We start from the raw sequence: 23,581 nt of genomic DNA, 5'->3' as shown, positions 1-23,581 counted from the left end.
ATCCCTCCCTTCCTTCCTTCCTTTCTCCTCCTTCTACTTCTTCTTCTTTTCTTCTATTACTACACTACTACTACTACTACTACTACTACTACTACTACTGCTACTGCTACTACTACTACTACTACTACTACTACTACCACTACTACTACTGCTAGTACTTCTATTAACAGAACTCATTGACTGCTTGGAGAATGGGAGCTGGGATTTAAGGGATGAAGGAGAAGGAAGAGCCAGATCTGACTTAGAAGTTTCAAAGTTGATAGGCATCCACAGACATGGGTTGATGGACATAGAGCAGACAGAAAGAAGGAGATGATCATTTCAGTTTGGGTCCTGTTGGGTTGGAAGTGCTGACAAAAATAAAAAAAACCACCACTACAACAATAACCTCTGATTTTTATACAGTATTTTCAGATTGACAAGGTCAAAGTCCTTTTACATTTTCTTCTTTAACCATCCATTCTGGCATGTGCAGTAGACATTTGGGGGTGCAGGGTAGTGGCTCAGGGCAGAGAGAGGGGCTCAACTGGCCATTCTCTGGACCCACATCTCATCTGGTTTAACTTTCCCTAAGCACTCAGCATATTTGACTTGGTAATATGTCAATGCATATGTTTTCTCCCCTTCATTTCAATTTGTATTGCAATTATTTTTGCAAAAAAAAAAAATCTAATCTCTGGAACAATCAGAGCCATGTCTTAGTCCAGTTAGTAACCCTTACTCCCTACCTAAGCCATCTATGCCAGCAGACAATACTGTGACTTACACATGGGAAGGCCTGACATTTGGTGGAATGGAACAGTTGAATTATCCCTAGAGATTCTCCTCTAGCCACTTGAGATACTTGTTAAGTACTCTATGACCTACTTTAAAATTCATAAGGGAGTTATATAATGAAAGGACTCCATGGACCCCATCTTCCACATGTTCATTGACTACCTGGACCCCTGCAGCCCTAAGACGGGAGACGTACATGAGTCCATCATCTCTTAAGACATCATACTGACAGGTGAGGATATGGGTCAATGGTAAACCCCGTAATTTAGAATCATCAGCTAATAGTGGTGATGATCTGACATCTAGAAATCCAGGGTACTTTTTTGCAAGGTCAGAGTGTCCATGAATTGGGTTGGTATAAAGATGTCCCTTTTTAAACCTCTCAGGAAGCAGGGAACTCCAGTTAACAAATTTGAAGAGATGACTTGATTCCACAGGTGTATGTTGATTGGCAAGCATGGCTTCCTTTAGTGCCTTATCTGTAGAAAAATACATGCTCCAAAACCCCACCATATCCGATTTTCGTAGGAGAGGATAATGGGCATTTTCTCGATATGATGGTAAATCAAAGTCAAGAGCCTGAAGAGCAGGATAAATTAAAGACTGAATCTTGATTTTTACCTTGACTTCTGGGTCATCTAGAAGCTGAAAAGCAAAGAGAAAGTATCTTGCTTAATTAGAATTCATAGTTGGACAGGACCTTAGAGGTCATCTAGTACAACCCTATCAATTAACAGAGATATAAGACCAAAGAAGAGAAAACAATTTGGTTATAGTTATAATATTCCATCTTTTACCCCCAAGTCTTGGCATAGATGGTCACCAACATGCCAAAAGGAATGCCTGTAAGACATCCTCACCTCTGTTTCTTGGTAATTCTAGCTTCTTTCAAGATACTACTAGAAATCCTTGTCCCCAATAAATATAGCCTCCCTTTTTCAATTGTTTTGAATCATTTTGCATATACTTTGTATTTACCTTTTTGTATTATACCTGTTTATCTCTCATTTGTTTCTCACAGTGTTGAATGTAAGCTTTTCAAGGCCAAAGACTTTTAAAATGTTTGTCTTTGAAGCCCCCAAGATAATGCCACGCAAGAACTCAGTGAATCATGGTGAACTGATATGAAATGAATTGAGTTCTGGGAAGATGATCCATAAACTGGCCCATGTGCAATTCATTGTCTCTGTGATTGTCTCTAAGACCATATTGTAAAAACCATTATGTCAACAGATTTCATAATGTCAAACATTTTCAAAGATGTTTATGAAGTCTAAGTTTATTTTAATTTAAGACAAACCATATCTAGTTAGAGGCCTAAGGGATCTAAGGGCTAAACAGAATCCATGAAATCTCCAGTGCTTTCTTACACCTTTCCCTTTGCTTCATAGGAAATGTGGTGATTCTTGAAAATTCATTACTAGATGTTTGAGTGAATGAATGAGCCAATGATACAGAATTTGCTATGTGTTTGTTTACCATGTGCCAACCACTATAGTGTATCAGGAATACATAAGCAAGAGTAAAAACAGACAATCTATGTGAATCAGTTACCTGGACAAATGTTATTTACATCAAGTTGGTCTGATAAAGGTCTCATTTCCAAGATATGAAAGGATTTGATTCAAATTCATAGTACTAAGAGGCGTCCTACAAGAAATAATTGATCAAAGAATATAGACAGGGGATTTCCAAAGGAAGAGAGCCAACATAAATAAATAAAATACAAATTAATTTTTTTCCAAATCACCAATAAAGAAATGTGAATTGAATCACCCATATTGACAAGGTTGACAAAGTAAGGACTAATCTCTGGAGCAGTCAGAGCCATGTCTTAGTCCAGTTACTAACCCCATCACTCCCTCCCTAACCCATCTCTGCCAGCAGACAATGGGAGGAACTGACTCTAGGTGGAATGGAACAGTTGAATTATCCCTAGAGATTCTACTCTAGCCATTTTCGATACTTGTTAAGGCCCCTTTGAAAACAGGCACATTGATGAAGCTGAAGATTTTGTCCTGCTCTGATGCAAAGCAATTTGAAACCATTCTCTAAAAATCAGGAGCTCTGTTTAATTAGAGCCACTCCTGCTTCGGCCTATACCCTGAGAAGATCAAAGTAAAAGATGAGGAGTGGCACTTTTTATATGGAAAGCAACAGTGGAGACAGAGTCAAGATGGTAGAGTGGAGTGAGCTCTGCTCCACAATCTTCTCCAAATATGGTGAAATCCAGAAAAAAATCACATTGAGTAATTTGTCCAGCCCAAGTAGCAAAGGGAGGCCAATAGAGTGTTGACTGGAGGAGAGTTTGGTCTGAGAACATTCCGGTGCTCGGAGAGAGGCTGTGTGCCGGGACAAGAGAAGGTTCCAGATCCTTAGCAGACCACTCCCAGACCAAACAGGGCTTTGAAACAAAGAAGGGGACTCATTCACAGAGATGCCAATCCCAGGGAGGAAAGCCCTGGATTACATATGAAGGAAGGAGGAAGGAGGCAATCAGCAATAGAAGCAGTTGGGACAGGCAGGCATGGCTCAGACTCCAGAAGCAAAGGGGAATAACTGGCATGGGAATCCAGATCAAAGGGAAACTTAGAATCCTGCCATTCTGAAACAATGGATTTTCCAGCTGGCTGGTGGCGGAGAGTCCAGCAGCCACATCTCCTCATGCCCAGATACAAACCCTGGTTGCAGAGCTCAGACCAGAGGGCAGCACTCAGACTCTGCCCTGGGTCCCACCATTTATGAAGCATTGAAAGCTTCATAAATGGTGGTCCAGCCTGTCCCTGAGATCCTACAAATGTGGAATATTGATATCTCAAGAAAGTAGCAACAAGAAGCAGCCTAGATATTCCCTCCAGAATACTGCAGAGAAAGACCTTGACAACAAGTCCAAAGTCAGTCTAGGGTGGAGGAGGGAAAGTAAGATTAGGAAAAATTATCTCACCTAATGGGCAACTAGATGGGGCAAGTGGATGGAGTGCCAGGTCTGGAGTCAGGAAGACTCATTTGAGTTCAAATCCAGCCATGGACATTTACTATCTCTATGACCCTAGGCAAGCCAGTTATTCCTGTTTGCCTCAATTTCTCATCAGGAAAATTGAGTTGGAAAAAAATGGCAAACCATTCCATTATCTTTACCAAGAAATCTCACATTCAGTATTAGCAAGCTATGATCTACGGCAGGGTGGGGGATCTATATTGGTCTTGACTTTGCCAAGGCAACCACAGGGAGGGCTTAAAATTCAATAAATCTAGTAGCTTTTTAAGGAGTGAATTAATTAAATGTTTGGTGAAATATAGCCTGAGAATAATGTTATAAATATTCAAATGACCCTCAGCAGAAAAAATTCCCCACCCCTGGTCACAGAGTCAGACACAACTGTACAACAACAAAATTAAGGAACGGATTAGTCCTAAGCAAAACAAAGTCTAAGAATGTACAAAAAAAATGTATAATTCAATTTGAGGTAGCAAAAGATGGGAGAGGATGTGCACAAATTGGGCAGTAGTTGAAAAAGTCACAGAGATTAGGATTTATCAGAGTAAAGGATTTGTTTTGTGTTTTCTAATGTTATCTTGCTTCCCTACGAGTCTAGGTAAAGAATGTGTACAATCGCAGAATCTCCTCCAGCCCAACTCACACTAGGACAGAAATCCTTTGAAGAACATCTCCAGTGAGTGGTTCTCCAGCTTTTGCTGGAAGATGCTCAAAGAAGCCCATTCCACTTTTCAATAGCTACAATTAATTTGTTGTAGGGTCTAAACTGGCCTCTGAAGCTTCCACTCTCTACTCCTAGCTCTGCCCCTGAGATCCAACACTAAAAGCGTATTGTCGCTCCATGGAACAACGCTTCAAATACTCGAATAAACTATCGTGCTTTGTTTGTGACCAGGGTAAGCTTTCCTACTTCTTTCAAATCTACCAGCATTTCTGTGCTTCCTTCTAAATTTTCTTTTGTTCTCTGCTGTATATATTTTTTCTCCCTCCCTTCCCACCTCACCCTAGAGAAGGTTACACAAACATACATATACACATATATATGCATATAAATAAACAGAAGGCCATTACTATACATGTTTCTATTTATCAGTTCTTTCTCTGGAGGGATGGACAAAATGCCAGAGGTGATTCAGTTACAGAATGGGATAGTTTTTGGGGAGGAAGATGAAAGATCAGTTTTGGACACTTTGAAATTCTGAGAGCAAATGGAGATTACCTGCACGTTGTTGGAATAAAACAGATTTGGAATTTGAGGGGGGAGGAGAGAGAAAGGGGGGAGAGAGAGAGACAGAGACATTGACAAAGACAAAGAGACAGAGACAGAAACAGAAACAGAGAAACAGAGAAAGACAGGAGAGAGAGAGAGAGAGAGAGAGAGAGAGAGAGAGAGAGAGAGACAGACAGACAGACAGAGAGACAGAGACAGACAGAGACAGAAAGAGAGAGACAGAGAGAGAGACAGAGAGAGAGACAAAGAGAGAGAGAGGAGATATTAAGGTTGGACTAAAGACTTCACTGTTATTAGTGTAGTTGTCACACCAGATAAAGGAAAGAGGAGAGAAGAGGAGAGGAAGGGAAAAGAGAAGAGGAAAGGAGGGAGAGAAAAGTATGGAGGGTCAAGCATGATTAGAAGAAGGAATGTTCTGGAGCCAGCCCACACTTGAAATAATCATTAAATTTTCAGGGTAAGCCCCTCAGAAAGTGTCAATTCTACAAATCAAGATATGATTCATTAATTGTCTAGATTTAATAAAATCCCAATGGATGCTAATAATAAAGATTATACTTAAAATGTACCAGTTGTATTTTCAGAGAACTGGTTAAGAAAAAACAAAACATTCTCCAAACCACAACTGTTTCCTATTTTCACAAAATGAGCATATGGGCATTTTGTTGTGATGGTGGTAAATCCATATCAAGAGCTCAAAGTGTAGGGTAAATTAAACACTGAATCTTGACTTTTATCTTCATTATTTGGACACCTAGGAGCTGAGAAAAATCCTGTTATATGTTGCTAAATTAGAATTCTTAGCTTATTAGACCTGGAAAGGACCAGAGGGACTATCTCATCATTTAACAGTTGGAGACATTAAGGAGCAAAGATGGGAACTGACTTGCTAAGAGTATCCCATCTCCTACATCCAAACCTTGGCATAAGTAATCCTCTCTGTCTATCAGGCACTCCTTCCTTAGGTTTATCTGTTGAACACCCAAGACTCCTTTAAGTTACAGTTTAAGTGTCCCTTCCTTCTATAGAAGTTCCCCTTATGCCAGCTGTCAATATCTCCCTCTTGCTATTATCTTGAATCTTTTTACATATGTATGTCACCTCCAGAGAAAGAACTGATGAGGTCTGAATGCAGATCAAAGCATAGATTTTTCTTTTTTTTCTTTTGTTCTTCATTCTTTTTTCCTTCTCTCTCTCCCCTCCTCCCCCTCCCTTCTTCCTCCCTTCCTTCTTGTTTGTCTCTTTCTTTCTTCCTCTTTCTTTCTTCCTCTCTTTAGAAAGTTGTAAATTTTGATTTGCATTCAGACTTCATCCCATTCACATTCACAGTTATGATTACTATGTGTTTCCTTCCATCCCATTTTTCCCCTTGTTAATAGTGTTTTGCTTAAGACTACTGCCCCAGCCAGTCTATCAGCTCTCCTATCCCTTTTCTTTTCCCTTTTCCTTTTTTCTTCCCTATAGGATAAGATAAACTTCTCTACCCAACTGAGTGTGTGTCTTAATTCCCTTTTTGAGCCAAATCTGATAAAAGAGTCAAACAATGCTCACCCCTCCCTTCTTTCCCCCCACTGCAATAGGTCTATTCCTCTTCATATTTATATAATTCACTTCATTCTACCTCCCCCTTTTATCTTCTCCTTTTTTTAGCCCCTTAATAAATTTTTTTCATCAAATTCAACTTATACTATACTCTCTAACTGCCCTAATAGAGATATAGTTCTTAAAAGCTACAAGTATCATTTTCCAATGTAGGGATATAAACCACTTAGCCTTATTAAATATCATGGGTTTTTATTCTCTTTTCATTTATGCTTCTCTTGCATTTGGAGATCAAAGATTTTATTAGTCTTTTCATTAAGAAAGTTTGAAATAAGCCCTATTTAATTGAATGTTCACCTTTTCCTCTGAAAAGGGGAGTAATTGAGTAGTTGATTCAAACTCTTTTACCATCCAGACCATCATATTCCAAGCCCTCTTGTCCTTTAATGTAGAAGCTGCTAAATCCTATGTAATCCTGACTGTGGCTCCTTGATATTCGAATTATTTCTGAGTATTTGCAGTATTCTCATCTTGACCCAATAGTTCTGGGGGTGAGCACCAGATTCTTTCAATTTCTATTTTACTCTCTGGTTTGAGGAAATCAGGACAATTTTCCTTGTTAATATCTTGAAAGAAATTTTCTAGGCTCTTTTGTTGATCATGGCTTTCAGGTGATTCAATAATTATTAAATTATCTTTCCTGGATCAATTTTCCAGGTCAGTTGCTTTTCCAGTGAGTTATTTTATGTTTTCTTCTATTTTCTCATTCTTTTGATTTTGTTGACTGATTCTTGATGTCTCAAAGAGTCATTAGCTTTCACTAACCCAAATCTAATTTTTAAGGAATTATTTTCTTCATTTAACTTTTATCCCTCATTTTTTATTTGGTCAATTCTAGTTTTAAAGGAGCTATTTCTTCAGTGGATATTTTTTCCAATTTGGGCCACTCTATTTTTTTAAGGAGTTGTTATCTTCAATCACTTTTAGTGCTTCCTTTGCCAAGCTATTGCTTCTTTTTGCATAATCCTCTTGCATAATTCTCTGGGTTTTTTTTCTAGTTTTTCTTCTATCTCTCTTAACTGATTTTTAAAATCATTTTTGAACTGTTCCAAGAGGATTTGTTGGCTTAAGATCCATTCATATTCCCCTTTGGGGCTTTGCATGTTGTAATTTCGACATTGCTGTCCTCTTCTGAGTTTGTGTTTTGACCTTCCCTGCTGCCAAAGCAGTTTTCTATGGTCAGGGCTCTTTTTAAAAAAAAAAAAAAGTTGAACTCTGCTCCTGTGGTAAGGGCAGAACCATCCCAAGCTTGAATTGGGGGCTGTGGCCTGGTCACTGGTTTTCTGTGCCAGAGCCTCTGAAACTGGTGGCTTGCCAGGCTGGGGAGGTCTACTTGCGTCTGTTGTGTCCTAGATTCCAAGGCTGATAGTTTGATGATCTGTTCCATGGCAAAAAGCCTCCAGTTGGCTTTCATGTACACTGCCAATGCTAGTCTGCGCTCCCCGTTTACCCAAAGGAGACAGACCTTTCCTGAATGCCTACTAAAGTATCTTAGGCTACAACATTGTTTCATTCCACTTTTTTGTGGATTCTGTCACTCCCAGAATTCTTTTAGAGGTTTGATTGAATGTTCTCTCTGAGGGAAACTGGGGCTCAAGCACCTTCCTGGCTTGTCTCTGCCTCTCAATGTCCTCTTCATATTTTCTCTTTCCCTTTTTGTCCTAATCATATTCTCCATTAAAAGCAAAACAGAAGAACAGGGCTATAGGAAAATATCCATCCCTGTCTTTGTCTCTATTTCTCTCTCTGCCTCTCCTTCTCTGTCACTATCTATCTTTCTATTCCTCCGGGTGTGAATGTATCTCTCCTTCTCCTTGGAATCAACTGGCTGAGTTTAAAAAGGTTTCCTCCAGGACAATGTGCTGGGGAGCACAGACAGACTCCTTGTGACAAAAGTAAAATTAACTAACATAGATTTCCAATCCAAGGCAAAATAAGGCTGCCATAGAAAGAGATCATCTGAAATGAGTTCAGATAAGAATAAGAATTTCCTGATATAGGAAAAAATGTGGATTATGTAAATGGAATCCGGTGAGAAGGAGGAAGGATGGAGTCTCCATCCCTGAATATTTAAGGAACCAATTCCCTGCAGACATTCAATGGTGGGCTAAGCTCATAAAAATATTCTTTATATTTCAATATTCCAATCTTACTCCATCTTTTAAAATTGATCCATAAATTCAAATGTATAAAACTAGAAATTTGATTAGTGGATAAGGAACCTGAGACCCAGGATGTTAAAGCGATTCATGATGGTCATGAAGGTAAGTACACATCAGAGTTTGGTTTGTATCAAGGTCCTATGACTCCATAGAGTGGAATAACTCACTCCCACAATGTCTCTTGTGCTTGGGATCAATAATGGTTTCCCTTCATCTTGTCACAGCCTCTGAATCCTCATTTTTCCATGAAGCAGAATTACTTCTTCCTTGGAATGTCTATTGCTTAAGGCTCCATTGTGTTTCCATTCTTCTCTATCACATCTATTTGCCAACCACCTCACCTTGCTGCCAGCTCCCTCCCACCCCCACCCCCTTAGAATATCTTTCTTTCTGAGTTCCTTCTAATCTCCCTCTCCCTCACAGGTAGGAATTCATCATTTTTAATAAGATAAGGAACAATATTTTGATGACTTTTTCAAATTATTAAACAGAAAAATTAGTTTTCATTTGATCACGCTTATAGTGAGAGCCTCCAGTAGAAAGATAAATACAACAAAACCTTGGGAAGTCAGTGGACTGGTTCCATCAGACTTCATGTCTTTGGGAATGGAAGGGTTTGGAGGGAATTCTTTTTATCATTGAGTTGATTGTGCCAATTGAATTAAAAGTCCATTCCTATCATGCTGCATGGATAGAACATTCTAAAACTACTTCCATGGCATGGCCATATCATTTTAGTAAGAAAAGAAGTCGATCTAACAGGAGGCAGGGATACGTTTTTAAAAACAATAATAGATTCATTTGATCTAATCATTCCCATATCATTCTCAAAGGGAAATAGTCACCACCTACATTTTCATTTTTAAAATTTATGACATTGGAAAGGACATTAAAAAAAAGAACATAAAAATAAAAATTTTTAACTAATACCTTCTGAGTGACAGCTGCCGCTAAATTTCCTCCAGCACTATCTCCAGCAATACAGATGCGGGTTGGGTCCACACTGTACTCTGCAAGGGTTTTCTTCCTCAAGAACCACCTTAAGGCATCATATACATCTTCAAATTGGGTTGGAAAGTGGTACTGGGGTGATAGTCTGTAGCTTTTTTTAGAGAAAAACAAAATATTTATTGAACAAAATGATGTTTTAGATATACAAGCCATGCAGGATTTTATACTTTTAACTTAAAAGTAGCATTATGGATTTTTATATTCTAAATTATTTTGGATTCATATAGGGAAAATCTTTTCTTTGATGGATTATGTTGAAATACAATCCTTAAAAGTTGTTTTCGGGGGTGGCTAGGTGGCGCAGTGGATAGAGCACTGGCCCTGGAGTCAGGAGTCCCTGAGTTCAAATCCAACCTCAGACACTTAATAATTACCTAGCTGTGTGACCACTTAACCCCAATTGCCTTGCAAAAACTAAAAAAAAAAAGTTGTTTTGCAATCATCACCCAACACAATACCTCAGAGCATGGAGCATTCAAAATTATGAATAATGATTATTTAACAAATAAGGCAAGGTTGCATTTAGCTCTGAAATGACTCAGATAGGAAATGGCTTTTCCATGACAGCTCTTCCATTGTTGGTGGCTGTCCTTCCCATCAACTCATCTGTCTGGCCCCTTGACTCTTGTTATCTCTTCTCCCCTTTGTCTGTAAAGACCACTATGAATTGATTTCTAGGGTTTGGCAGGTTTCTAGATGGCACAGTTCAGAGCTCAGTTACTTTGACTTGTTTTGGTGGCTTATATGCTCTCCCCATGTGCGTGTGATTATGTTTTTTACTTTGTATTTCTTCCTACTGGACTAACCCCACAGAATATATGATCAGGGTTTCTTATAATTCTTGATGATAAATTGATTGAGGGACGATGTTTATTTATGTATTAAGTTCAAAGATCCTGCCATAATCTTATCAAAGGCTTCTGAAAAGGCAGTAGACTAGTGTTTGAAGACATTGACAGAAGAGGGCAGCTAGGTGGCATAGTGGGTAGAGTACCGGCCCTGGAGTCAGGAGGTCCTCAGTTCAAATCCAGTCTCAGACACATAATAATTACCTAGCCATGTGACCTTGGGCAAGTCACTTAACCCCACTGCCTTGCAAAAATTAAAAACGAAGAAGAAGATGCAGAAGATCAGGGTTCAAGTGGCATCTTTAACACACACTGGTTGTTCCCCTGGGTTGTTTGGGCAAAGAGAGTTTTCTGACTGAAATTACAACCCCTTGGAAGTAGGGGGGAATCTGATTTGTCCTTTTTAAAATTTTTATAAAAGCTCTAAATAAACTATCTTCTCACCATATAAAGCTTCTCGTTTGAACAATGTTCAGTTTTCGCTTGTTTGTTTTGCCTTTGAACTCATACTATAGAAAGCAAGCAAATTTGATTGTGTACCAACATGAAACCACTGGAGTGTTTGCCTTGGACTTGGACAATTAAAAAAGAACTGATTTAAATTGTAAAAGTTTGCCTTCAGCATTTTGGGCTAATTTCACTTCCTTTAGTCATCATAGGAGCTACTTGAAACTTTGAAATTTTCTCGGCATTTTTGTCATGCAGTTCAGAGTCATTCCAAATCTCAGCAGGTTTTTTAGGTTGCCACGTCCTCATCCAGCAATCAGCTCCTGGATTGTGGCTAGAACATAAGAACTGGAAGAGGCCTTAGAAATGCCATCTAGCCCAATCTTCTCATTTTATAGTTGAGGAAACTGGACTCCACAGAATGGAAGAGACTTGTTGGAGAAAGGAAGTCTCTTTTCTTCTCTTAGGTGTGTCAAGTTGTGGTGGGTACTTTCAAGGACTGTATCTGTCCCCTGCACATCCTCTGCCTGTTTCCCTTCCCTGTCTTCCTTGAATGATAACAGAAGGTCTAAGGACATACAGCAGTGCCCATTCTCATTCTTCCTACACTATGAGGCACCAGATTTTGAGTTACATTGAATTTGATTGCATTAAAGAATTAGGCACTTGGTGACTCTTGACCCTTTGGCCTGGTCTTTCTCAAACTGGTTGATCTCTTCTCTGTTGGAATATCTGTTAAGTGATTTGACCCTGTCTGGCAGACTGGTTCTTATATGTGACTTGCCCAAAGTAGGGGACGTATATCTAGGTCTTCTTGACGCCAAGGCTGACCCTTCCATCCACACACCACCAGTTAAAAATTGAAACCACAACACAACCATGGGAGGTGATGGACCCTTTTTCCTAGCAGATCTGGCCTAAAATCCAATTCATTCTTACTTAGTTGATATGACCACAGCATTGAGCTTGTCTGCCATCTGTCTTCCCAGTTCATCATATGGTTTCCAAGCTAAAATACAAGAAATCAAATTAAGTCAATTAGAACTGACAAGGAAAAAGTATTTATTTCTTCTCAGAGAAATCCTACACTCAAGTTCTCAATATTCAGAGACCATTCCAGAGTGATATAGGCTCTCAGTATTGATCTGTCTAGACAGAAAAATGAAATACATCAGTCAAATGGAGGAGGCTCTCCCCACAAGGGTGCATTAGGAGAGTCCTTTCCACAACACACTAGGCAGGAGTTGGATGCCTAAAATTTTAAAGACACAGGGTTGATGAAGGAATTTGGAATTTGGAACGGAATTGCAAAGAGCTAAAGGAGAGGGTAAAATGCAAGTGAAAATGATCAGGCCCCTGTGATTCAGGAGTAAAGATGGATCGTACTGTTTTCTCTTCCCAAACAAATGATGTTCTTTTGCTTCACAGGCCATGCTATGATTGAAACCTCAATGGAGCAGAATTGATAGGATTCTGGTTCAGGAAGAGGCCAGACTAATGTGGATCTCCATTCCCTCCAGAGGTATCTGGGAATTTGAAACACATTTCTAATCAATATTTCTTTTCTAGGAGAAAAAAGTTTCTGAATGATATCTTTCCCCAAAATTAATTTCATTCTGTCTCTCCTTCAGAAGAGAATGATATGTGTCTGAAATGTCTAAGGCTGTGATGGGAAATTACTTTGGGGAAAGAGACTCCCAGAAGTCAAGTTGGATGGGACCCCAGCAACAATCTATGCCAACCCATCCCCCCAAAGCATTCCCAGTATGACATACTCAATAAAGACCTTCAAAAGGGGAAACCCAGGGTTCCTCCAGGCAGCCCCTCCTAATTTTAGGCTGTTTTTTTTTTGCTAAGAAACTTATTCCTGACAACAATCCTCTTTGCCCCTTTTACCCACTGCTCCTAATTCTGATTCTCCAATTGTCCATCTGAAGAGAGTTCAGACAAAAGAGAGCAGAACGTACACCTGCTGTTGGTGTGTTCTTTTTGTAATATCTAATAATTTATTCTTCCCAATTACAAAACAATTTTAATATTTTAAAAAAATTGAGTTCTAAAGTCTCTCCCTCCCTCCCCTCCCCCTTTGAGAAGGCATGCAATTTGACATAGATTATACATGTTGAAGTCATATAAAACATATTTCCATGTAAGTCATTTTGTGAAAGAGAACACAAACCAAAAAAAAAAAATAGACTAAGAAAAATAAAGAAAGAGAAAAACATTGAATAGCTTAACCTTGTAAATATATAAAATGGCTTTTTGGTTAAACCCTATTAGACTATGAAGTTTTGAGTAGCTAGTTGTTTCCTGTCCTTCCCTCCTCTCCTTCTCTTCCCCAGAACTCCCCTTCTTCTCTCTCTTCTCTCCTGTCTTCCTCCCTTCTCCTGCTCTCCCCTCCTCTCTTCTCTCATCTCCTCTTGATTCTACTCTGCTCTGGTTTATTGTCTCCCAGATATAAAATACTCTGATCAATGGCCACTCCCAGATTCCGTTCCCTGAGAAATGTACTCACCAGCATCTCCCATAGCCCAGCCGCCACCATGAATATAAAACACAGCTCTTCTCATCGCAGACAACTTCTGCTTTGGTTCGAAGACTCGGACGGGAACGTTATTGAACAGAGTGTCCGTCACTAGGATATTTGCATCAGATGCAGGTGGGACTTCCAGGAGGTTCAGAAGAGGCCCATATCCCAGCGTTTCCACCAGTCCTGACTAACATCCAAGAGACAAGGAAAAGTAGACTTGGGAATTCCATATGCACGCAAGAATGGACTTCCCTATACCACACACTCCAAAGGGTATGGCACAGTGGAAGGAGCACTGCCCTTGGAGACAGAAGCAACTGGGTTCAATTCCAGTCCAGACCCTTATAACTATGTGACCTTGGACAAGTCACTTCACCCTGATTGCCTCACATCCAGGACCATCTCCAGTCAACCTGATTTCTATCTGGCCACTGGCCCCAGATGACTCTGGAGGAGAAAGTGAGGCTGGTGACTTAGTACAGCATCCCCTCCCTCAAGTCCAATTCATGTACTTTTCAAGGCATCATCTCCCTGATGTCATGGCCTTCTTCAAGAATCAAGGACAACCATCCCATTCATGGATTCAGAATGTCTCATATGCATTATGTCATCTTGCCCTCACAACGATGCTGGGTGGTCAGTGCTATCATTGCTACCCATGTAATGGGCAAGAAGATTGTGGCTCAGTGAGGTTACGTACTTGCCTGGAGGGTACATAGCCAGGATGTCTCAGATGTGAGATTTGGATCCTTATCTCCCTGATGCCAAGGTCAGTCAGCATCCAAAACCAACTACACCAGCAGGCTTTTATCTAAACACCTGAATCTTCCTTGGAATTCCAGAATGATTACATTCTTTTAGAAAAAAATATTTGCCAGATCAGAAGAAAAGACAAGCATGAAGATTCCAAGGCTGTTTGAGATCAGTAGCAACTAAATGTATTACATTTTTGACCAGAATGAAAATGATAGGAAGTTCCCACTGGGTCCTCCAATACTTTCCACTATGAGATTACCTCCTGACTACCCATTTGGTTTGTATCTTGTCTGAGTCTAATTGTTTATCTGTTGTCTCCAACATCCAAATGGTAACATCCTTGAGGACAGAGACTATTTTAGTCATTCCTTGTATCCCCAGCATTTAACACAATACACAGCCCATAGAAGGTGCTTGATAAATGAAATTTTATTGATGATTGATTATCTGATGTCAACATTCTAGAACTTCAGTGACTGAAGCACTATGGGACTACCATAGCTCCTTGGCTTGTTAGTCTCCATCCTGGACCTGAAATTAAATTAATGTTGGCCACCTAACCTAAATTAACTGGAATATTTGTATGTGTGTGTGTGTGTGTGTGTACACAGCGGCATTCATCATATCTCATGACAATAGTTCCTCAGTTGGCCTCAGTGAAGTTCCCACTGTTAGATTTCACCTTTCAAATATCCATCACTCTTTACTCCAGTTATTTCCACTACTTCATCCTTTATGATGTCAACCTATAACCTTGCTCCTGGACCTTTTTCTCATTTAACAGGAAATAAATATGGAATACCTCAATCATTAAATCTTTGCCTTTGCTTTGACCCTGGGTTCTAAATACTGGTCTCCCTGGTGAGTTCAACCTGCTAATAGAGGGTCCAACCCAATCCAGAAAGCAATTATTAAGCACCATGTAAACTATCATGCAAAGAATGAAATAAAATAATCTATGATTTCAAGGGGCCTATACTACACCAGGGTATATATTTGAGGAGAGAGAACAATAGGGTTGGAAAGACAATGGATGAAGTTCTGGGAAAGCTCTAAGGAGGGAGTGGCCTATGATCAATCTTGGTAAGAATTTCAAAAGGCAAAGCTGAGGCCTGGGCAGGGTGAAGCCTGAGGAATCTGTGGTGTAAGTCCGGAGGGATTCCAACCTGCAAATTAGTCAGGGTACAAGGCCAAAAGACTAAATGAACTATCTAATAGCTGGCTCACCCCAAAGTTTTCCTCAGTATAGCTGGTACTCTTACATGGATTGCACAGCCAGCATGGCCACCCTACAGCTTTAGTTCATCAAGCAAATGATTAGAGGTCTTGAGACTGAAACAATTTCAACTTATTCAAAAACTTTAAGTGGGTAAGAAGCCCATCTTGCTGGCTTGGAATCTGGTGTGGATGAGAGTGTCTAGTGGGCCACTTTTAGTAAGTAGAATTGGTTCTTTGGGATGAACTGAATTATGATTAAGTCTAATGTCAATGCTCATCAATCCCCTGAAGAGGTGTTGGTTGATATAGATAGCAGGATGGTGGCCATGGAAGTGGCAATCCCTTAAGAAGTGTATAACTCATTTGTTCAATCGACTAGCTCTGAAAATGGATGGCACTGGAACATCCAGCCCATATTCAGTTATCACTGGCAATGGATGAGACAGTACAGGAGCAGATGAGGGTGCCGACTTTCAAGTCTGTGCAGGGACTAGACTGAGGCTAATAGGAGGGCTGCCATAGTGGGCCTAGAAGACTAGGCAGTGGGGCCCAAGTCATCTTGAGTGCAGATCTTGGTGGTAGTTGCAAATATTCATATGAGAACTTGGAAGGCCAATGTGGAGCAGGGTTCCATATGAGCAGTCATTGAACAGGGTCAGTGACTCTTGAATGTTCAGAAGGGATGAATGATGGCCTCCATTGCCTTCAGTCAATCAGATCCATGAATCTGGAGTGGCAGAGATGGAAGTCAAAAGACATCCAGTGTTATAATGGGGCTGATCCTGGAGAAGCCGATGGGAGCCTCATGGAGGGTTCTCTTTCCTCCATGAAGGACAGGATCATCCTGGAATAGGTTTCTCTTGAGAGAGTGGCCCAAGTTTTAGAAAGGGTGGCAGTTCCAACAGCATCCAACAAGCTCGAGCTCTGGGGAGTGCACTAACAGAGCAGAGCATCGTAGACCAAGAGTGACAAGCTGACATTGTCCTAGTGTCACACTGATGAGGAGTCAAAGGTAAAAGGTCTTAGAAGAAAGGTCATACAGATGATTAGTCCATCAAGAGACAGGTTAGGATATATTGGGTTTTCACATTTGGTCACCAGATATTACATGATTATGCTTGTCTGGTGTGGGGGGCACAATGGTACCTCCTGGATATGGGAGGAAATGCAACCAACTCAAGGCCAAAAGACTTCTGTAGCAGCCCAACCATCATCAATAGTCCTGTTTCCTATCAGTCAGGGCATAGTGTAGAATGATTCTGGTAAAGTCAAGTGAGAAGGATGCTTTGCACAGCAGATCCTTCACTCTTATAAACATAATTGTATAATTCAAACCACCAATCACTTGGTTGGTCCTCTGATACTGAAGGACTAGTTGTAGTAGTAGTGATGGTCTGAGGAATGGTGTCCACAAATGGAATGTCCCACATGGAAGATCAAATTTGTTGAACATTTAATCCAGTTTGAATGGAATCAAGATTGCCTAAAAAGCAAGTCTTGTAAAATATGGCTCAAATGAAGTCAGACTGCTAATTTCCATTGTATTTTAGAGATACAAGGAAAACACTGAAACTTTCTGAGCAGAGGGCTGAAGTCATGAGACTTGGACTTTAAAAAGAATATTGCAAAATCTATGATGAAGGAGGAAAGAAGACAGCAAGCTAGGAGCCCCATCAACCATCTGAAGGTGAAGAAGGCCTAAATATGTATCACGATCCCATTAGTAGAGAAAAGAAGGATGAATTTAGGAGATAGCATTGCAGTATAATCAACAAAAGTGTGACAAGTGAATGGACCACAGACTTAAGGAAAAAGAAAAAACCAACAATGTTTCACATGTTTAGAAGGAAAAATCCATTTTGAGATTATGTTTGGAATATAAAATGAGCATTGACAATAGGTATCCAGGTGGAGATGAATAGTGGGGAAGGCCGAATGAAGTCAGGAGAAGGATTAGGGTAAGAAATATAAATTTGGCAGTCATCCTCCATTCTGACCTCTGGGGCCTCTGGTAACTCAAGACAAAATTGATTTCCCAATTTTCTGACCCTGGTTTATTACCAAAGTACTAACTCTTGCTCTGCCTCCTCTTATCTAGATTCCTGAACTCTTGCCATACTTCCCATAAACCTCTGCTAAGTAGCATGGATGCTCCAAACACTACCCGTCTATCTGGTTCCAGACCACACACAGCCACCAAAATCTATTTTGAAAGTAAAAAATAAAATGACGGAAATGGTTGATCAAATGATTATTAAAATTTCCAAAATTCAATCTCAACCTTTATCAGATCTCTCAGTTTCACAATTTCATTTTCTTCTTTAAAGAAAATTTCCAAATGCATTGTTTTTTTTTCTCTTTTCCATGTTTTGCATGTAACCTATTAAGTTATAACTAGAGATGATTTACAGGATATTCTGGTTTGGGTCTGCTGAATGTGTAGTATCTATTGATGGTTGATAAATTTAAATAAACTAATTTTCTTTTCACTGCATCAGTCCTAATGTACAAGTCTGCACATGTCACTCCTCTCCAATCTTTCAGTAGCTCCTTGTGCACTAGTTGAAAAAATACAAAAGCCTTAGTCTGGCATTTAAGGCCTTCCACAGTTTTTCCACCCTTCCTGATTTCTATCCTTTCCCTTACTACTCAGCTCTATGCACTTATGAAGAGTGGCTTGAGATTTTTCACTGAGTTAAAGAAGGCAAGGAAAGGCCTTAGTTCCTAAGACTGTGAGACAAAGAAAGTACTCCCAGGTTTTGGGTAAGTCAAGCTAGGCCATGGGCTAGAAGGAGGCCAGAAGGATTATGGTGGTTGCTGTTGTTCATGATGTCATTCTATTAATTTTATTGCTTATAAGTTCGCAATACACTCACATTTCAATATGCTGAAAAATTTGTAAAGTAATTTTTCTCTGTTCATAGGACTAGGGAGAAAATGGCCCTATTTTATAGGATAAAAAAACAAGGCCCAGAAATTTGTGGGTGATCTCATGTGGGGAGCTTGGCTGTGTTTGAGTACCTAAGTGGGAGATTTGTAATTCAAGACCAATCCTGACTATGAATCAGCCCTTTTCCCACAAAACTACACTGACTATAATTATTTTATCATTATTTATGGTTATAGTCATTGCTTTGTACAGATGACTTCTCAGCAAAAATCTTTGCAAAGTCAGCTGTTTGCAAAAAACAAGTTTTTGGCAAAATTCAATAGCAGTTTCTGTTAGAAACACTGGAAAGCATAGCTATATATATATAAAACTGACCTTTATTATGGTTAAATATATCTGTTGAAAATGAAGAACCAACATATGAAAGGGAACCTATGAAAAGTCTCTCCATTAAGAACAGGGAGAAATAAGCATATTTATCACCATCATCATCATTATTAAATAACATAATATCTGAATTTCTAGAATTTTTAGTATCTAGACTTTCTAAGTAACATAGTATTAGAATTTCTAGTTCTAGTAATGTGACAAGAAAAATAAATCAAGAGAATAAACACAGTAATGGAGGAAAGTAAACCATCTTTCAGTAGGTAATATGAGGATCTACTTAAAGACATCTGAAGAGTAAATAAAAAATAATTGGAAGAAATAATTCAGCAAAGTTGCAGGGTGTCAAGTGAGAATCATTATTATCCCTGTATATCATTAAAATGGGCAAGAGCAAAAAGGAAATTCCATTTGTCATAACTATAGATAGAAAAAGTATTTGGGAGTGTATCAGCAGGATACCCAGAAACTATTTGATTATAACTGCAAAACACGCCATAGAAATAACATCAGATCTAAATAGTTGGAGAAATATTAATTTTGCATCTTTGATCCATGACAATATAATGACAGTGCTACCTAAATTAACTTCAACCAAAGATACCTTATAGAGCTATCAAAATAATGAAATTCATCTGGAGGACTAGAATATTAAGAAAAATAATGAAAAAAAGTCAAAAAGAAGAGAGCTTGCACTCAAACTATCTACAACGCCGAAATAATTACAATAATTTGGGACCAATTTTAAAAAAGGGAGATGGGTAGATCAGGAGCATAATAGGTAGTCAATATAGAGAAGCATATTAATCTGGTTGCCATCAAAAATCTACCTACCAAATTCTCATAAATTAAGTAAACTTCCCAAACACAAATAATGAGTAAGATCTCACTATTCAATAGAAACTACTAGGAACAAAGCAAACATCCTGATCTTGGAGGGAGGATTAAAAAAAAGGAAAAGAATTAGAAGGTTAGAAAACATCCTTCAATTGGGGGAATGACAAATTTGGCATATGAATGGAGAATTTTTCAAGAAATGATGAAAGAGATGGTTCCAAGGAAACTTAGAAAGACTTGTACGAACTGATGCAGGGTAAAGTGAGCAGAACCAGGAGAACAGTGTATATACAAAGACAATGCCTCTTTAAGGGGAAACAACTTGGAAAGAATTAAGAACTTGGATTCCAGAAGCTCGAGGTTTAAGTATGCTATACCTCTGCTAAGAAAAAAGGGATGGAGCCCTGGTACAGAATAAGACAATCAATTAGATATATGGCCCCTTAGAGGAATTGTTTTGTTTGATTATTCCTATTTGATTTTTTTTTCAAATTAGGATCTATTGAGGGGAGGGAGGCTAGAGAAAGTTCATATTTAAAAAGAAAAATAAAGGGTATATAATATATATTTACAGTTTTACATCCAGTCCTTCCTATCTCGTCTACTATTGCATGGGGAAATTCTATTTTATCTGGTGGTATTTGTTTGGAATTTTTTTTAAAAGACAAAAGAAAAAAATCCATTCATACTCTGTTTCTCTTCTTCCTGTCTTCTCCCTCTCTTATAAACTCTGCAAATTGACTTCTACCTTCAACATTGAAATGAAATTGCCCTTTCCAAACTTAGCATTGACCTCTTATATCCTTCTGGAAGTCTCTTCAGTACTTGATGCTGATATCACCTGCTCCTGGATGCTATCTCCTGAGGAGGTTTTCATGAATGACTCTCCTCTGATTCCTTCTACCTGTCTAATCATTCTCAGTCTCCTTTGCTGCTTCTTCACCCCTATCATACCTGGTAATTTTTGGTTTCTTTTGAGGTTTTCTCTTCTTCCCTCTTCACATTTCTCTGGATACTGCATCATTAGATGATCACATCAGCCCCAGTGGATCTAATGATCAACCCTGGGTAAATAATTCCCAGATCTCTATATCCAGTCCTAGTTTCTCAGCTGAACTGCAGTCATTTGTCATCAATTGCCTTTTGGATATCTCAAACTCATCATCCATAAACATCTCAAACATAACTTGTCCAAAACAGACCTCGTTTCCCCTCTACACGAACAAGAGCCAAACCTACCCTCTTCCGAGTTTCCCTGTTACCAAAATCCATCCTCCTACCAAGTATTGCAGAAATTATCAGACTTGTAATTTCCATCACATCCTCATTACCTCATTCTCATTCGGCCTGCTTACACAATTCATTGCCAAATCTTGCTGTTTCTACCCTCAAAAACTCTCTAGCATATATCTATTCACTTCCCTGCCTACAGCCTCTCTATATCCAATCTATCATTTCTATTACCAAATTCTCATAAATTAAGTAAACTTCCCAAGCACAAAATTTCTTAATCTGTTCTTTCCTGCTTAACAAACTTAAGTGACTTCTTAGCTACAGGATCAAGTATAAAGACTTTGGGAAGGTAAAACTCTTTGCAACCTTCTACCTCCTTAATTGTCAGACTTCTTAACCTTTACTTCCCTCCACACAAACTCCAATCCAACTTGGCTCATTTTCTCCCTGTTCCTTTCCCACAACACCATATGCATCCCTTTGTCCTGGATTGTCCCACTCCCAGAATGTTCTCCCTCATCTCCTCTGCTCCCCAGAGTCCCTGTATCCTTTGAAAATTCAACCCAAAGTCCACCTTCAGCCTCTTCATTCTCCCTTCCATTCTGCTTCATTCAGGAGGCTGGAGCCTTCTCCTGGGCATTATCTTCCTTTGACTAGTCTGCATGTTCTCTCCCCCTTCTGATTCCAAGCTTCCTAAAGGCATGGACTGTTATTGCCTCTTTGCTTCCCTAGTGTGGATAAAGCCTCAAATGTATTAAGTAGTTAATAATCCCTTTTGGAGTGACGGTCGATGAGCCAAGGTTATTGGTTATCATTGTTTAATGTGTAGCATAGGCGTGGCAGAAGGCGTGGCAGAGCCCAGTCCAGTTCCTTAAATTTGTCACCAGATAAGGGCTGTTCAGTGTTGTTTTTCAGGTGTTCCAATCATTTTAACTCTCCAAGTGGCAGAGTGACTTGTCATTTCTTCTCCAGTTCATTTTACAGATAAGGTAACTGAGGCAAGTAGACCAGAACCACCTGGCTAGCTAGTGTGTGAGATCAGATTTGAACCCAGGCCTTTTTGACTCTATACCTCACACTCTATTTATGCATCAGCTTTTGGTGATATCTAAGACCAGATCTCCAACAACATTTTCATAATGCAACAAACTGGAACTCAGTGCCTAGGACGACAGGACAAGCTGCCGGGTACTAGAGGATTTAAAACAAAAAGTAATCAGTTCTTATCTGGAAGCAACTCAAAGGCTTTCTCAGGATGAAAGAACGTGGCCAAGTAAATGGGGGAGTGTGAGGAGCAAAAGAGCACAAGAAAACAAAGGGGATCAGGAAAGATTTGCTCTGATAAGTGTTAAACACATAGGTAAAGTAAAGTGGATAGATAGATAATGAGAGAGAGAGAGAGAGAGAGAGAGAGAGAGAGAGAGAGAAATGGATAGATAGAAAGACATAGAGATGGACTGACAGACCGCCAGACCAACAGAGAGATTGGATAGATGGATGGATGGCTGGATAAATGATGATAATAGATAGATAGATAGATAGATAGATAGATAGATAGATAGATAGATAAAAAATAGATGGACTAGATAAACTAGGAGTCAGATAGAAAGCAGAACATCTACTAATTGCTTATTATGTGCTGGGTCCTGTGATAAGTACCAGGGATAAAATTGTAAGACTTCAAAACAATTTCTGCCTTCAAGGAGTTTACTATTCTAATAAGAAAAGGAAACATATAAAATGGAAACTGGAAAATGGAAAGCAACAGGGAAGGTTTGCTTGCACCATGGTTAGAAGAGAGGTGGAGGCTTGGTTCTGGACAAGATAAGGAAAACATTCATAATTATATAAACACACACAACTGTCTAACTTGGATAGGAATACCTAATGAGATCACTTTCAAATATTCTCCTTTTTTTTGGCAAGGCAATGGAATTAAGTGACTTGCCCAAGGTCATACAGCTAAGTAATTTTTAAGTGTTTGAGGCAGATTTGAAATCAAGTCCTTCCTGACTCCGGGGATGATGCTCTATCCACTGCACCACTTAGCTACCTCTGAAATATTCTACTTCCAAAAAAAATGCAGAAAGAAAATATTTGAATATTGGCAACATAGAGCCCCAGGTCCCTGAGGAGCGTCCCCATCTTCCTTCCTGGCAGCATCCCACTTTCACTCCCAGAGCCAATCCAGTACTCCACTTACCAAGTGCATTTGAACCTTCATGAAAGCCCAGGTCATCATGACTTTCCATGGTTGATCGATATTATCTGGGAGAGGAACGTACACAAAGTAGGCAAGAAGGACACAAGAAATGAGGAGAAACAGTGATTTCTTTCCCATGTTGCTGCTGCTGCTGCTGCTGCTGCTGCTGCTGCTCCCCTAGCAGTTCCCTCTGGAGCAGCTGTGGCCACAGGGCCAAGTCCCCGCCCAGGAGGAGGGTTCCTTGGGCAGAGTCCAAGGCTAGATAGGAGATTAACAAAGAGAGGAGAGAAGACTTGTCCCAGACTCCCTGCAGTGAATTCTGCCCATTGAAAGCCCAGCATGCCAGTGGAGCCTGAGAATACCACCCCCCCCGGCTAGCTGGGACCTTCACCACTCTCCCCTGGTGCTTTCAGGGCCAGTTTGGACTAGAGCAGAGCTGGAGCCAGGCCAG

The 23,581-nt window shown here is 39.6% G+C and overlaps 1 protein-coding gene across 1 annotated transcript; it reads right to left on the bottom strand.

Annotated features, from left to right (window-relative positions):
- Nucleotides 1-376: 376 nt before the first annotated feature.
- On the bottom strand, nt 377-23,334 carry LOC141490640 (arylacetamide deacetylase-like). Its single transcript, XM_074190758.1, has 5 exons — nt 23,131-23,334; nt 13,592-13,793; nt 12,016-12,085; nt 9,701-9,872; nt 377-1,422 (listed from the first exon to the last, which is right to left on the bottom strand). The coding sequence occupies exons 1-5, from the start codon at nt 23,266-23,268 to the stop codon at nt 814-816; spliced, it is 1,191 nt and encodes a 396-aa protein (XP_074046859.1). The 5' UTR covers nt 23,269-23,334; the 3' UTR covers nt 377-813.
- Between the last annotated feature and the right edge of the window lie 247 nt (nt 23,335-23,581).

This window comes from Macrotis lagotis, chromosome 6 (assembly GCF_037893015.1).
Source record: "Macrotis lagotis isolate mMagLag1 chromosome 6, bilby.v1.9.chrom.fasta, whole genome shotgun sequence".
In the NCBI taxonomy this organism is placed as follows: Eukaryota; Metazoa; Chordata; class Mammalia; order Peramelemorphia; family Peramelidae; genus Macrotis; species Macrotis lagotis.
This window is presented reverse-complemented; position numbering and strand designations above follow the sequence as displayed.